The 17,783-nt window shown below is 41.4% G+C and overlaps 1 protein-coding gene across 4 annotated transcripts in view; it reads left to right on the plus strand.

Annotated features, from left to right (window-relative positions):
* Nucleotides 1–17,783, plus strand: part of AP3S2 (adaptor related protein complex 3 subunit sigma 2) — a 62,839-nt gene that overhangs the window by 25,151 nt on the left and 19,905 nt on the right. For 2 of the 4 annotated variants that reach the window (XM_073653219.1, XM_073653220.1), the window contains exon 4: nucleotides 17,250–17,321. The exons of the other annotated variants lie outside the window; for them this stretch is intronic. In XM_073653219.1, coding sequence (XP_073509320.1) covers nucleotides 17,250–17,321 — 72 coding nt within the window. The remainder of the gene's footprint in view (nucleotides 1–17,249; nucleotides 17,322–17,783) is intronic. 4 annotated transcript variants of the gene reach the window in all.

Here is a 17,783-nt window from a genome sequence, read left to right on the forward strand (position 1 = left end):
ATCACATGGTCATAAGTATTCAGACCCTTTGCTCAGACACTCATATTTAAGTCACATGCTGTCCATTTCCTTGTGATCCTCCTTGAGATGTTTCTACTCCTTCATTGGAGTCCAACTGTGTTTTAATTAAACTTATAGGACTTGATTTGGAAAGGCATACACCTGTCCATATAAGACATCACAGCTCACAGTGCATGTCAGACCAAATGAGAATCATGAGCTCAAAGAAACTGCCCAAGGAGCTCAGAGACAAAATTGTGGTAAGACACAGATCAAGGCACTGGCCAAGGTTATAAAAGAATTTCTGCATTACTCAAGGTTCCTAAGAGCACAGTGACCTCCATAATGGAAGACGTTTGGGACCACCAGAAGTCTTCCTAGACCTGGCCATCCAGCCAAACTGAGCAATCGTGGGAGAAGAGCCTTGGTGAGAGAGGTAAAGAAGAACCCCAAGATTACTGTGGCTTAGCGCCAGAGATGCAGTAGGGAGATGGGAGAAAGTTCCACAAACTCAACAATCACTGCAGCCCTCCACCATTCGGGCCTTTATGGCAGACTGGCCCGGTGGAAGCCTCTTCTCAGTGCAAGACATATGAAAGCCCGCATAGAGTTTGCTTAAAAACACATGAAGGACTCCCAGACTATGAGAAATAATATTCTCTGGTCTGATGAAATGAAGATAGAACTTTTTGGTGATAATTATAAGCGGTATGTGTGGAGAAAACCAGGCATTGCTGATCACCTGCCCAATACAATCCCAACAGTGAAACATGGTGGTGGCAGCATCATGCTATGGGGGTGTTTTTCAGCTGCAGGGACAGGACGACTGGTTGCAATTGAAGGAATCATAAATGCGGCCAAATACAGAGATATCCTGGATGAAAACCTCTTCCAGAGTGCTCTGGACCTCAGACTTGGCCGAAGGTTCACCTTCCAACAAGACAATGGCCCTAAGCACACAGCTAAAATAACAAAGGAGTGGCTTCAGAACAACTCTGTGACCATTCTTGACTGGCCCAGCCAGAGCCCTGACCTAAACCCAATTGAGCATCTCTGGAGAGACCTGAAAATGTCTGTCCACCAACATTCACCATCCAACTTGATGGAACTGGAGAGGATCTGCAAGGAAGAATGGCAGAGGATCCCCAAATCCAGGTGTGAAAAACTTGTTGCATCATTCCCAAGAAGACTCATGGCTGTGCTAGCTCAAAAGGGTGCTTCTACTCAATACTGAGCAAAGGGTCTGAATACTTATGACCATGTGATATTTCAGTTTTTCTTTTTTAATAAATTTGCAAAAATTTCTACATTTCTGTTTTTTTCAGTCAAGATGGGGTGCAGAGTGTACTTTAATGAGAAAAAAAATGCACTTTTTAGAATTTACCAAATGGCTGCAATGAAACAAAGAGTGAATAATGTAAAGGGGTTTGAATACTTTCCGTACCCACTGTATATAGATTTTCTGATTTATTTACGATCCTTCCTTTTTTGGTGGTGTTTGTTTTTTGTTGTTTTTTTGCCAAAAAAAGTGCCATTAAAAAGTAGAATGAGTACTTGGCCGGAGGATACTGCAAAAGCTGAAGCTTTAATATGGAAACTGTGTTAATGTCTAGGAGTTCTCTAGTCATACCTGCTGAGTATCAGACTCTTCCCAGTGTGATGATAGAGCTGTCAGATGTCTCCCTCCTTGTTTTCTCCTCTTTTATGATGTTTCACTGTGTGGGAAAGCGCAGCCACATCTTCCTTCTCCCTTTTCTGTATTTTTGGATATACAGTTAGGTCAATATATATTTGGACAGAGACAATATTTTTCTAATTTTGGTTCTAGACATTACCACAATGAATTTTAAACAAAACAATTCAGATGCAGTTGAAGTTCAGACTTTCAGCTTTCATTTGAGGGTATCCACATTAAAATTGGATGAAGGGTTTAGGAGTTTCAGCTCCTTAACATGTGCCACCCTGTTTTTAAAGGGACCAAAAGTAATTGGACAATTGACTCCAAGGCTATTTCATGGACAAGTGTTGGCAATCCCTTCATTATGTCATTCTCAATTAAGCAGATAAAAGGCCTGGAGTTGATTTGAGGTGTGGCGATTGCATTTGGAAGGTTTTGCTGTGAAGTAAACATGCAGTCAAAGGAGCTCTCCATGCAGGTGAAACAAGCCATTCTTAAGCTGCAAAAACAGAAAAACACCATCTGAGAAATTGCTACAATATTAGGAGTGGCAAAATCTACAGTTTGGTATACCCTGAGAAAGAAAGAAAGCACTGGTGAACTCATCAATGCAAAAAGACCTGGGCGCCCACGGAAGACAACAGTGGTGGATAATCGCAGAATAATCTCCATGGTGAAGAGAAACCTACAACAGCCAACCAAGTGAACAACACTCTCCAGGAGGTAGGCGTATCAATATCCAAATCTACCATAAAGAGAAGACTGCATGAAAGTAAATACAGAGGGTTCACTGCACGGTGCAAGCCACTCATAATCATCAAGAATAAAAAGGCTAGACTGGACTTTGCTAAAAAAACATCTAAAAAAGCCAGCACAGTTCTGGAAGAACATTCTTTGGACAGATGAAACCAAGATCAAAGTCTACCAGAATGATGGAAAGAGAAAAGTATGGCGCAGGCGTGGTACAGCTCATGATCCAAAGCATACCACATCATCTGTAAAACACGGCGGAGGCAGTGTGCTGGCTTGGGCATGCATGGCTGCCAGTGGCACTGGGTCACTAGTGTTTATTGATGATGTGACACAGGACAGAAGCAGCCGAATGAATTCTGATGTATTCAGAGCCATACTGTGTGCTCAGATCCAGCCAAATGCAGCCAAACTGATTGGTCGTCGTTTCATACTACAGATGGACAATGACCCAAAACATAAAGCCAAAGCAACCCAGGAGTTTATTAAAGCAAAGAAGTGGAATATTCTTGAATGGCCAAGTCAGTCACCTGATCTCAACCCAATTGAGCATGCATTTCACTTGTTAAAGACTAAACTTCAGACAGAAAGGCCCACAAACAAACCGCAACTGAAAACCACCGCAGTGAAGGCCTGGCAGAGCATCAAAAAGGAGGAAACACAGCGTCTGGTGATGTCCATGAGTTCAAGACTTCAGGCAGTCATTGCCAACAAAGGGTTTTCAACCAAGTACTAGAAATGAACATTTTATTTACAATTATTTAATCTGTCCAATTACTTTTGGTCCCTTTAAAAACAGGGTGGCACATGTTAAGGAGCTGAAACTCCTAAACCCTTCATCCAATTTTAATGTGGATACCCTCAAATGAAAGCTGAAAGTCTGAACTTCAACTGCATCTGGATTGTTTTGTTTAAAATTCATTGTGGTAATGTCTAGAACCAAAATTAGAAAAATGTTGTCTCTGTCCAAATATATATGGACCTAACTGTATACATAGGCTGATATAATGGTGACTACTGATCGTTCCCGTTCTTTCAGGAAAGGGAATGATTGAACCTCCGGGTGTGTGCAGCTTTGTCATAGTAATGTCTCGCTCATCTGCTCTTGTCAGGGTCACGTTTGCCGATGTATTACGAGTCTCAGAGAAATACTGCTGCGTCCCCTCCTCCCATGTGTTTTGTTACTCTACATAAGTTTTTATATGGATAAAGGAGATTTTTGATTACAATATTTTGGTGGGAAACGCAGACTGCTGGCTGATGGACGCTGAGGAATATGTCAATTATATTGTTAGGTTCTCTTTAAGCAGGGGACCCGTGGACCATAAAATAGACTGCAGATAGCACTTTATAGTCAGTTTGGCACTTTATCACTTTGCACCCTATACAGAGGTTTGATAATTAGGTCCAGTTCACGGATCCTTTTTTTTTTTTCAATCTTCAAGATTGTAATTGAACTGCTATAGAGATTATTGCCTATGCCATAAAACAATAAAAGATATTCTGCTGACACACACTTAATTTCTTTAGTGACTGACTTTCGTTAAGCCAATTCAAGCAAGGTTTATTGTGCGAGCATTTCCAATTCTTGGAAGTTTCTGTGTGTCTACTGCATAGCTGATTTTTTTATTTTTTTATTTTTTATTTTTTTTTTTTTTATAGTAGGGTCTGGGCTGTGAGACCCTCAGTAAATTTAGAGAGAATAGGGCAGGTTTGGCTTTTTCCAATTTTACTTGGCAGAGATGAAGACTTCTATCATAGTCTGAGGACTGTCTTCTGCTTTCCTGAGCAATGCCAGGGAAAAGCTGCTATGAGCTCCAATTTTTATTTCTTTTTATATATAAATTGCAAAAAACGCTAGTTTTTGTTCCCTCCCAGTGAAAAAATTGTTGGCTTTTTCTGTATATTCCCTTGCTCTGCGTCTACCCCTGTATCATATGCTTGGAGGTTCATGGTCCTAAAATGTCCTGACCTGGCTGTAAAGGTGCAAATCTTTACTCTTAATGCCAGTGCTTCAGCAACAGATAGGGCTCAACAAAACGAAGGAAAGCTTAAAAAGGTTGGCCAGGACTGAAACATTTTTGACCTGTGTAAGGCTAGAATTAATGTACGAGGTAGAACACTGCAGCTTCATACGTTAATTAACGGCTTCTGCCAAGTGCTGCAGTTTCTCTCTTTCACGAAAAATAAGGTTAGGCACACATATTATAGGGGTTGTCCACTACTTTCAGCCTTGGATAACCCCTTTAACATCAAGTAGATGTTAAAGGGGTTGCCAGGGCTTAAAAAAAGTTTGAGTTATAAGTCATCAATTAGCCTCATAGGCAGTCCATAACCCAGCACCCCCTCTGATCAGCGGTGTACTGGTGGAACACCACAGCCTCGCACATTGCTTAGTGCTCGCTCGCCGAGCATTGCACTTTATCTCCCCTACACATTGAAGGAATACAGTTTCTCACTTCTTGAATCATGTTGGTGGATGCTGTCACCCCTTTATTTTTTGGTTACTATATTCAAGAGGATTCCTTGAGTTGGTGACGTCTTTGCCCTTTATGACACCTGCTTGGACTTTTCTTCTATATGACAGTTACAAAAGAATCTTAACATGACAGATCTTCGGACGCTGTTAACTGATATAATTTAGTAGGGAACTTGTCAGAAACGTTTACCTCTAAACCATTGATATGACTTTATAGCCTCCCCAAAAAATAAGCCACTTGATCCCTTTATGACCCAAAGAACTTCTTCTTCACTGAGAAAGCGCATTTTGAAGTTGTCTGGAAGTGCATTGTGATGTATAGATGCATTTCTAGCTGCTCGGCCTCACGCTGTAATCCCTGCCTAGCGCCACTCCTCCGGTTGATTGACAGGTCAGTGGCCATGTACCGGAGCAAACAATCTGTCAATCAGCCAGGGGAGGGTGGTGCTAGATAGGAAATACAGTGTGAGGAACCCCTTCACACGTATGTTTTGTATGTCCGTATGCGGTCTGTTTTTTAAGGGCCGCAAATACGGACATACGCGCACCCATTGTATTCAGTGTGTGTGCGCACATGTCAGGTTTTTCACACAGACCATGTGTCCATGTGAATAACCCGCAGGCATGTCAGTTTTTTTGCTCCGCATGTACAAAATGCGTACTGCACACTGATGATATCTGTGTGTCATCAGCGTGAGACATACCCGCGCCTGGGAATCTGCGATACAGTTTGTGCTGTTACCCGGCGCCGGCAGTTGAAGGCAACTCTCATCATTGTCCCTTGCTCACGCTGAGATCCACGCGAACAGAAGACAATGATGGGAGTTGTATTCAGCCGCTGCTGTGTAAAGTGAAGAATTAAATAAAATAAATGGCATGGGCTATTATTCTTAGCTAACAGAGGGAAAGCCATCCACTGGGGGCTGATAATATTAGCCAAAAATGTTCCCTAGCTATTAACAGCCAACAGTTATTTGATTAGCTTTTACTGGCTAGATTACAGGGGGACCCCAGAAAAAAATTTGCTTAGGGTCACCCTATAAATTCTACCCAGTACAGGCTAAGCAGACAGCTATGGGCTGATCTTAATAGCCAGGGAAAGGGCCATGGATATTGGCCCCCTCCGAGGCTAATAGCACCAGCCCTCGGTGGCCCCAGAAATCATGCATGAGTAAGCCCATTACTAACACCATAGTAAAAGTTTGTAATTAAACACACAGCCGGAAAACAATCCTTTATTTGAAATAAAAGTCCACACCCTGTTTTACACATTTATTTAAAAATAAACACCAGTTATACTTACCTTAATACCTAATCCATTGAAGCCATTGTCCTCTGTAAAAAAAAACAAAATAAAAAACCACCATATCCCTCACCTGTCCGAAGTGGAAAGAATCCATAGTGTCCCACGCCGTAATCCATCTGTGTGACATGTGCTCTTCAGCATGAACAGTGGCTTGATGTGACCACTCTTGCTGAAAAGCATGGGAGAATGACTTGCTGCAGCGAACGGGTACATGAACTGCGGCGACGTCAGTGAGCGAGTTCACCATGAGAAATTTCTCACGGTGAACTCGCTGAGCTCAGCGCAGCACCGTGAGTTTTTTTTCTCACGGTGCTGGCGGGATCACCAAAGTTTTACTATGGGGTTAGTAATGGGGGCGTTTTATAGACTCCTCTCCATTACTAATCCTTGGGCTTCGTGTCAGCTACCAATACATGGCTCACATAAACCCCAACCCTATTACCCGACTTGCCACCGCACCAGGGAAAGTGGGAAGAGCGAGTGCCAGATTTGGCGCATCTTATTGATGCGCCATTTCTGGGGTGGCTGAGGGCTGATGTTATTTGGCCTCGGAGGGAGCCAGTATCCGTGTCCTCTTCCCTGGCTATTATCATCAGCCACAGCTGTCTGGTTAGCCCTTGCTGGGTAGAATTTAAGGGGGACCCTAAGTACTTTTTTTTTGGGGGGGGGGGGGGTCCCCTTTAATCTAGCCAGTAAATGCTAATCAAACATCTGTGGGCTGTTAATAGCCAGGAAACATTTTTGGTTGATGGCCCTTTACCTGGGTAGTAATATCAGCCGACAGCGGGCAGCTTTCCTTCTTATGACTAAGTATAATCGGCGGGAGCCCACGCCATTTATTTTATTTAATTCTTCATTTTACACTGCGGCTGCTGAATACAACTCCCATCATTGTCTATCTGAGATTAGTGCGAGCAGGGGATAATGATGAGAGCTGCCTTCAGCAGCCGGCGCCTGGGATCAGCACGAACTGTAATGCTTTTCCCAGGCGCCGGTACGTGTCACAAGGACGTCACACGAACACGGATCTCACATATACTGTTTTTTCCTGTGCAGGAATCACAAGGACATGTGACAAACGCTTGAGGCTGAGAAGTTAGACGTGCATTGTCATGCTCCAGTGCACTTCCAGGCACAACTTCAAAATTTGATTTCTCGCTGCAGGAGCAGCACTTAAAGGGATCGAATGTGTAACTCCTTTAAAAGATAAGCCAATAATATAAATGGCTGGGCAAAGCAGAGAGGAGTTAAAAGTTTCTGACAAATTCCCTTTACATGATGATTACAGAAAATTGTCCATTATTTTTATGTAAAGTGTGTGCTATGTCCTACCATACTTTTTATCTTGGCATCTTCTTTCAAGCAATGCTAAGCTGTTGCTAATCATTGTTGACTAGGTTTTGGTTGGCAGCAATAAAATCCTGACGTGACTTGTTTTGCCATCATGTTACGATATTGGGATATACACTTCAGATCACACCTCATACAAATGAAGTTTAGGTGATGTAATGTAAAAGAATATAATTGCCTTTAAGTATCTGTGCATTAAAAGAAAATAATAAATTGCCTCATTTACAGTTTGTAAGAGCAATAACCGAATTTTAAGTGGATACATACTATCCTCCTATTAAGTGGAGCTTCAAGAGACTAAATAGCCTTTTCAGTATGTTTTGGCTGGATGGAGTTGGATTATTTGGCTGGAAGGGCATAACTTTTTATTATACTGTGCCATATGCAAACACATATTGTTCTCCTCAAGGGCTATAAGTGGTTTTATAAGGAGCCGGTCACAGACGATCCTATGAACAGTGTCTCGAACATCATGGAGGATATGGAAAGTCATTGTTAATCTACTATGACCTCATGATCAAGACATGGAGCTCAAAGAGCATGATGCTGTCACTGCACAAAAAGTATGTGTTGCAATCAGCTAGCAGTTGTCGTCTTTCTCCAAGAAGATAATAATTCCCCCCCCATGATATCACAATGGGTGCTGGGTGTAACCTTGGTGGTTTTATGTTGTAGGATTGATTGGGAAAGTGAATAAAGCTCTTCATGTTATCTTTATTTTTGAAGAAGCCAGGAAAGTGAGGGAGTGACACTCGGAGCCACCCTTTGGATTGCAACACCAGTAAGGGCTCATTGACTGGCACCGTGAGATCTGCTCTCCCATAATCTCTAATACCAAAGCTCTAAACCCTTAAGAATTAAAAGCTATGTCTTCATGTGTGAACTACCTTATAATTTACTTACACAATATTTCTGGAGATTATATATGTAACTTAATAAGGCCTCTCATTACTGCCACCATGATCCCGGTTTACAGCAGTGATGGATCCTCCATCACACCTCAGATCTGCACTTACGGTCCTACTGCTTGTCTTCAGATGTGGTCATCAATCTTGTCAATGACATATCCCCTGACCGATTAGCTGAGCTCAATATTCAGTGTAAAAGTTACTTTTCCTGTTTGTAGATTACTAAAAAGTGCCAAATGTCAACACTACAATTTTCAGACTAAATGGTTTTACTTGAACTCTATTGGGGCGATCACTGAGAAGGTTGGGATGTTTCATTTCCACTGTAAATCCTGCAGAATTCTGATTACAGCTGTGGAATATAATGCAAGCTGAAGCCTATGATCAGTGCATTCTAATGACGCAGTATATTTATAGCGGTGCCTAAAGAGATATGGTGACCAATGACCTTTTGTGACATTTCTACTGAATATCTCACAAAGGAAAAATTACCATGGTCCTTTTTTGGATCAAGGTTCATAAGGAAGCAAGAGACACCATAGTAAAAGTCTATGAAACCATCAATACCAACATCAAGTTCATATATGTTCTGCGCTAACTGACATAAAACATATGTAAGATTGTGTGGGTCACTAGAAGACCCAGAAGCAAGTGAAGGTCATTGAAATAGTGGCCCACATTGACTTACCAACTTCATTTTATACCCTATGTAATATTGGCCAAAACACAGACATGCATAAAAACCAAGTTATTGCCTCCTTGGATAACAAGTTGGTGGCATTTTAATGACAGGTTTCCTTTTAATCACAATCTCTGTACCTCCTCTTTGAATGATATTCCCCAAGGTATTTGGGCAATAGAGTAGTAATTTGGTAAAGTTTTTTTTAATGTGAAAATTATAGATACATTTTGATCCCTGTTAGTAAGATCTAACAGGGCTTTGAGCTGATTTCAGTAGGAGTAGATTGGTCACAAATCACCACTTTCCTAACAGAAGAACATACTAAGTCTATGTGCAGACAGAGATTTTTTACAGGAGCTATTGGAGCAGATCTGTTCCAAAAACGCCACAATAATTGCCTAAAAACGATTCAAAGACACTTTGTATTCATTCCAATGCTAAAGTGAGTTTTTGCTGCAGTGGTGATGTCCTAGCGAAGCCGTGATTTAACGTTGATGTTCTTTTTTATGATCCTCTATTAACCCTTCTACCCATATGGTAAGTAGGGGATATGTGCATACCTTGGATATGATGTTATTCATTACATTCTGATGCTCTTATTCAGTTTCATTTTAAATGTATCTGGGGTGTTACGCATTTCACGCTCTTTTTACTTATATCCTGGATTTGTTCTCATTGACTGATTTGATCCTTTAATCTTCCACTTCTTGGGGCATCTTGTACTTTGAGTACATTTAGTGGCTTACGCTTACCTCATATTACCCTCATATTAGGGGTTTTGAGACCATGGTTTCAGCAAATATCACCCATAATGCATTTTTTGAGGTTTCAAATGTTTATTTATAAGTGGAATTGGACTTGATCTTCTGTAGATATTCTTGTTTCTAATAGTCTGTATCTTATTTAATCTTATTTATTGTTGGGTGTGCACCCTACTATTGTATTGGCCTTTAAGTTTTCTCAATATCATGGCGTCCACTCACATCACTGCTGCAGCCAATAACTGAGCTCAGTGGCTCTGCGCTACAGCAGTGATGTGAGCTGTCAACTTAGGGCTCTTTCACACAAGCGTATATCACAGCCAAGTGCTGTCTGATGTTTTATCGCATAGCCCTGGGCCCAATGTTACACTATGGGGCAGTGCAGATCTGTGATTATTTTTTTTCTCAGACCGATTCGGCTTGAGAAAAAAAATCGCAGCATACTGCAAATGCATCCGATTTTCGGATGACGCGCACCCATTCAAGTTTATGGGTGCATTTGAAACATCGGACTACGATCTACGCCCACAGAGACAATGGAGAAGATGGAGAAATTAAGTTCTCCGTCTTCTCACCTGTGCTGCAATTCTTTCATGCGAGAAAATCGCAACACAGTAAGATGACACTCAGATCAATCTCTGACAGAGTTTGAGCTGAGTGTCATTAACATAATCAGCCTGATTCTCTTGCATGAGAAATCTGCATCCGTGTGACCCTGGCCTTAATGTCCATGTTGTAACCGGAACAGCAGCAAAGAGCCAGGCTGGAGCGGGGAGGTGTGAGAACGGTTTGGATCTTGGGATTTTTACATAACTGGAACCTTCTTTTGTCCAATTTTCTTAATGCAGGAAACTCCTTTTATCGTCTTTGCTGTTCATATGAGAAGTTGTGTTTTGTTTTGTTTTTCTTTAGCCTTTTTTTTTTTCACCTCAGGTTTAGAAAAAATGGCTGGTGGAAATAAAATTAAAAGAGTACATGTCACTTCTGATGGAATCTGCTCCAAACTAGGCATTGTCCAATCAATCAGCTGCAGCATGCACTTTGGGAAGAAACTTGTTCCAAAGTACTACAAAAACTCTTCAAAAGCACTTCAGAAAAGACTCCTCCAAAAACTCCCCAAAGGCACATGACATCTTTTTCCTTAACCTGCCTGAGAAAGCTCTAAATAAATGCTAAAAAGAATGAACACCATGCACAGCAATGTAATAACGACTTGCTGTGCACATGTTCAGTCTATGGAGCTTCTCTTAACCGCTTCAGGTTTCTAAGGACGCAAAGCATTACAAGAAGTGACCCGACCATTCTTCAGGCTGAGTCCACTTGGAGGTGACTCACTAGTTCATTCAATAATATTTTATATATATATTTTTTTTTTAAAAAAAAAGCCGCTGCCATGTCTTGAAGCATCGGCCTCCTGAAAAACACAAAAACATGAGTTTGTACACGTCTTAAAGGCGTCATGTGCACATACCCAAAGAAGGAGAGTTTTCTTGCAGCAGTTTCTGCTTCCAAAGCTTGTTGTTTTTGACCGCCTTAAACTCGTTCTGCATATGGCACAACAGAGGAGCCCCAAAAATATGTGCAAATTAAGCCTTTCCATAAGCCGCCTTAATGTGCATAATGATACAGTACAGACCAAAAGTTTGGACACACCTTCTCATTTAAAGATTTTTTTCTGTATTTTCATGACTATGAAAATTGTACATTCACACTGAAGGCATCATGTATCCTGCTACATGTTCACAGACTTGCCAGTGGAAAAGCCAAACTTCACATGCCAGAAATGCAAGCTTGTGTCCCTGTTGGAGGAAAAGTTGCGAAATCTAGAAGAGAGGTTAACTACCTTGAAAATCATTAAGGAAGGTGAAGAGTTCTTAGACAGAGCAGAATTATCTCTTCATGATTCAGAAAGAGAAGAAATTCGAACTGCACCTGACGAAACAGAGGAATGGAAGCATGTGACCCACAGAAGCAGGAGGATCGAGAGGCAGTCAGCACCCATACTGCTCAGGAACCAGTACCAGGCTCTCACGCAGGAGAACCATGAAGAAATACAGCAAAATAAGACTTTGCCAGCAATGAATAACCTTGTAAGCCCTCAGAATCCTCCTGGATGGAGAAAGAAGAATGTTGTGAAGAAAAAACGGAGAGTGGTGGTCATGGGGGATTCCCTGTTAAGAGGAACAGAGGCCGCTATCTGCAGACCAGACATAACCTCAAGAGAAATGTGCTGTCTTCCAGGAGCAAAAATTAAAGATGTGTCTGACAGGATATCAAGACTCTTCAGACCTACAGATCACTACCCATTCCTGCTAATACATGTGGGGACAAATGACACCGCAAGAAAGGACCTGGAAACCATCTGCAGTGACTTTGAAGACTTAGGCAAGAAAGTGAAAGAATTGGGAGCGCAGGTGGTCTTCTCATCCATCCTCCCAGTGGATGGCCATGGAACAATGAGGTGGAATAAGATTCTACAGGTGAACAACTGGCTACGTCGATGGTGCCGTCAACAAGGATTTGGATTTCTGGATCACGGAATGAATTGCCTATACGATGGACTACTTGCTAGAGATGGGGTGCACCTTACGAAGACTGGAAAACATGTATTTGGAAGTCGCCTTGCTACACTCATCAGGAGAGCTTTAAACTAGAACAATGTGGGAAGGGAAGCAAAAGGCCAGAAAAAGCCATACAGCTGACAAATACTATTGAGATCTGCTACTGGAAGTGGAAAGGAAGAACAAAGACAAAACAATTTAAATAATAAAAATATGGGAGGAAGAGAAACCAATCACAAACTAAAATGTTTTTATACAAATGCACAAAGCATGGGCAACAAACAAGGAGAATTGGAACTACTAATGCAGGAAAAGGAATATGATGTCATTGGAATCACTGAAACTTGGTGGGACGATACACATGATTGGAATAAAAGGCTAAAAGGATACAACTTATTTGCAAGAAACAGACTTGATAAACGAGGAGGAGGTGTTGCATTGTATGTTAGAAAAGCGTATGTCTGCACAGAGATTGAAGCTTCAGAGACTGGGAGTTCTGTGGAAACTGTTTGGGTAAGAATACAAGGAGAGAACAACGGAAAGGACACTATTGTAGGCATTTACTACAGGCCACCTGGGCAAGCTGAAGATATGGATGAACTCTTTATGTATCAAATGACCAAGTTCTCCAAAAAATATGATGTAGTGGTCATGGGAGATTTCAACTATCCAGACATTTGTTGGGAATCTCTCTCAAGTAAAACTAACAGGTCAAGCAAATTCTTATCCTCTCTTGCTGACAACTTTATCTTCCAAAAGGTAGGGGAGAAAACAAGGGGATCTGCTACTTTGGATCTAATCCTTATAAACAGGGAGGAAATGGTTGAGGAGGTAAAGGTGGCTGGGACCCTAGGAGGCAGCGATCATGCTATTATAGAATTTTGGATAACTAGAGGAGGAAGACATGTGAAGACTCAAACTTCAAGGTTTGATTTTAGAAAGGCAGATTTTAAGAGACTCAGAAAGAGAATAGGAGGGATCCAATGGCTGGATGTCCTTAAGGACAAAAATGTCCAGGAAGGATGGGAAATTTTTAAAAATGAGATTCTCAAAGCACAATCGTTAACAATCCCGAAAAGTAGGAAGAATGGGAAGCATTTAAGGAAACCAGGATGGATGAACACAGAACTTAAACACATGCTAAAAAGAAAGAAAGAAATGTTTATTAAATGGAAAGAGGGAGGCATATCTAAAGAAGATTATAATGCAGTCTGCAGATCCTGCAGGGCACGTATCAGGTTAGCTAAAGCTGACAATGAATTAAGGCTTGCAAGAGATGTCAAAAGCAATAAAAAAGGATTTTGGGGGTATGTCAAAAGTAAAAGAAAAGTCAAAGATGCTATAGGATTTTTACAGGATGAAAATGGAGAAATGGTAAGAGAGGATGTTGAGAAGGCCGAACTTTTTAATTCCTATTTTGCATCTGTTTTCTCTCAGAAAGAAAATGTAACATCAACTGATCTTCACTGTCCTTTTAAAGGAATAGAGGAATCCAAGTTATCTGTAAACAGAAAGATTGTGAGGGAATATTTAGCTAACATAAATTAGTTCAAGTCTCCAGGTCCAGATGAATTACACCCCAGAGTACTGAAGGAGATCGTAGAAGAAATTTTAGAACCACTCTCCATAATCTTTGAAAATTCTTGGAGAACAGGAGAAGTCCCAGAACACTGGAGAAGAGCAAATGTTGTTCCTATCTTCAAAAAGGGGAAGAAGGTGGACCCTGGGAACTATAGGCCGGTGAGTCTGACTTCTATACCAGGAAAGATCTTTGAACAAATTATTAAACAACATGTATGTAAGTACATGGATAAGAATGAAGTGATTAACCAGAGTCAGCATGGGTTTGTAACTAACAAGTCATGTCAGACTAACTTAATTTCCTTCTATGACAGAATCACTGACTGGGTGGATCAGGGAAATGCTGTAGATATAGTATATCTTGACTTCAGCAAAGCATTTGACAAAGTATCTCACACCATCCTTATTGAAAAAATGACCAAGTATGCAATGGACCAGGCAACTGTTAGGTGGATTCATAACTGGCTTAGTGATCGGACTCAAAGGGTGGTTGTAAATGGCTTCACATCCAGCTGGATGAATGTCTCAAGTGGGGTACCACAGGGCTCCGTCCTGGGACCTGTATTGTTCAACATCTTTATCAATGATTTAGATGAAGGAATTGAGGGTAAACTGATTAAATTTGCTGATGACACAAAGCTAGGAGGGATAGCTAATACTAGAGAAGAGAGAGAGAGAGAGGATTCAAAAAGACCTAAATAAACTGGAGCAGTGGGCAGCAACCAACAGAATGGTTTTTAACAGGGAAAAATGCAAAGTACTACATCTGGGCAATAAAAATGAAAAAAGCATATACAGAATGGGAGGAATAGATCTAAGCAACAGTACATGTGAAAAAGACTTGGGTATACTAATAGATCATAGACTGAACATGAGTCAACAGTGTGATGCAGCAGCAAAAAAGGCAAATACAATTCTGGGATGTATTAACAGAAGCATACAGTCTAGATCACGTGAAGTCATTATCGGTCTTTACTCCTCTTTGGTCAGACCTCATCTGGAATACTGTGTACAGTTTTGGGCACCACATTTTAAAAAAGACATAGACAAACTGGAGCAAGTTCAGAGAAGAGCGACCAGAATGGTGACTGGTCTGCAAACCATGTCCTATGAGGAACGGTTGCAGGATTTGGGAATGTTTAGCTTGCAAAAAAGAAGACTGAGAGGAGACTTAATAGCTGTCTACAAATATCTCAAGGGCTGTCACATTGTAGAAGGATCATCTTTATTCTCATTTGCACAAGGAAAGACTAGAAGCAATGGGATGAAACTAAATGGGAGGAGACACAGATTAGATATTAGAAAAAACTTTTTGACAGTTAGGGTGATTAATGAGTGGAACAGGCTGCCACGAGAGGTGGTGAGTTCCCCTTCAATGGACGTCTTCAAACAGAGGCTGGACAGACATCTGTCTGAGATGATCTAGTGAATCCTGCTTTGAGCAGGGGGTTGGACCAGATGACCCAGGAGGTCCCTTCCAACTCTACCATTCTATGATTCTATAAAACTATGAATTAACACATGTGGAATTATATACTTAACAAAAAAGTGTGAAACAACTGAAAATATGTTTTATATTCTAGGTTCTTCAAAGTAGCCACCTTTTGCTTTGATGACTGCTTTGCACACTCTTGGCATTCTCTTGATGAGCTTCAAGAGGTAGTCACCGGAAATGGTCTTCCAACAATCTTGAAGGAGTTCCCAGAGATGCTTAGCACTTGTTGGCCCTTTTGTCTTCACTCTGCGGTCCAGCTCACCCCAAACCATCTCGATTGGGTTCAGGTCTGGTGACTGTGGAGGCCAGGTCATCTGGCGTAGCACCCCATCACTCTCCCTCTTGGTCAAATAGCCCTTACACAGCCTGGAGGTGTGTTTGGGGTCATTGTCCTGTTGAAAAATAAATGATGGTCCAACTAAACGCAAACCGGATGGAATAGCATGCCGCTGCAAGATGCTGTGGTAGCCATATTGGTTCAGTATGCCTTCAATTTTGAATAAATCCCCAACAGTGTCACCAGCAAAGCACCCCCACACCATCACACCTCCTCCTCCATGCTTCACGGTGGGAACCAGGCATGTAGAGTCCATCCGTTCACCTTTTCTGCGTCGCACAAAGACACGGTGGTTGGAACCAAAGATCTCAAATTTGGACTCATCAGACCAAAGCTCAGATTTCCACTGGTCTAATGTCCATTCCTTGTGTTCTTTAGCCCAAACAAGTCTCTTCTGCTTGTTGCCTGTCCTTAGCAGTGGTTTCCTAGCAGCTATTTTACCATGAAGGCCTGCTGCACAAAGTCTCCTCTTAACAGTTGTTGAAGAGATGTGTCTGCTGCTAGAACTCTGTGTGGCATTGACCTGGTCTCTAATCTGAGCTGCTGTTAACCTGCGATTTCTGAGGCTGGTGACTCGGATAAACTCATCCTCAGAAGCAGAGGTGACTCTTGGTCTTCCTTTCCTGGGGCGGTCCTCATGTGAGCCAGTTCTTTGTAGCGCTTGATGGTTTTTGCAACTGCACTTGGGGACACTTTTTCAAGTTTCTTAAAGTAATGATGGCCAATCGTTTTTCTTTACTTAGCTGCTTTTTTCTTGCCATAATACAAATTCTAACAGTTTATTCAGTAGGACTATCAGCTGCATATCCACCTGACTTCTGCACAACACAACTGATGGTCCCAACCCCATTTATAAGGCAAGAAATCCCACTTATTAAACCTGACAGGGCACACCTGTGAAGCGAAAACCATTTCCGGTGACCACCTCTTGAAGCTCATCAAGAGAATGCCAAGAGTGTGAAAAGCAGTCATCAAAGCAAAAGGTGGCTACTTTGAAGAACCTAGAATATAAGACATATTTTCAGTTGTTTCACACTTTTTTGTTAAATATATAATTCCACATGAGTTAATTCATAGTTTTGATGCCTTCAGTGTGAATGTACAATTTTCATAGTCATTAAAATACAGAAAAATCTTTAAATGAGGTGTGTCCAAACTTTTGGTCTGTACTGTTTGTAAACATCATCTGCCGTCAATGACAATAAACGGTATCAAAAGCTCAACAGTCCGTGCTGCCATTATCACAGTACTTACAGGGCATCACCATCGGGATATAATTCCAGGGTCCTAAGTAAAGCGGCGTGGCATAGAAGAAAAATCTGAGAATTCGCTATTAACCTGAATTTGTTCTGTATTTGCAGGTTTTTGTGGAAACTTTGGACAAATGCTTTGAAAATGTATGTGAGCTTGACTTGATCTTTAATGTGGATAAGGTGAGTTTTGAAGGACTCTTGATGCACTATTTTGCCATTTTTGTAATTTCAGTAGGATATGTCTTACATAAAGTAAGTGTTGTTTTGACCTTTTTCCATAAGTAGGAATATTACCCATTTCTCCAGAGGGTGCGCCACATTCCCTCAGCGGTATATTTGGTATATTTGGTATATATGAAGTGGCAAACCTGCGATCAAAAAGGCATGCTTCATTAAAAACCTCTCGGTTGTGGGGGTTTACGTCTTTTATGGCTTTGCTGCGGAGCATGTAAATATTGTGTTGTCATAGCTATTTCCCCCGTGCATTCCCTGATACGCCATTACAGGCTTCTGTGATCTGTCCACAACACGGCTATAAAGTAATCTTACACCAATTAGTTGCGGTATTCTGCAGTCATTAGAAGTGAAATAGCAGGAGAGCAGCGCACTGAAGGCTGCCACGCTTTTATGGTTCCACGTAAT

This window comes from Phyllobates terribilis, unplaced genomic scaffold (genome assembly GCF_046119375.1).
Source record: "Phyllobates terribilis strain yellow unplaced genomic scaffold, ASM4611937v1 Scaffold_11__3_contigs__length_659146591, whole genome shotgun sequence".
NCBI lineage: Eukaryota > Metazoa > Chordata > Amphibia > Anura > Dendrobatidae > Phyllobates > Phyllobates terribilis.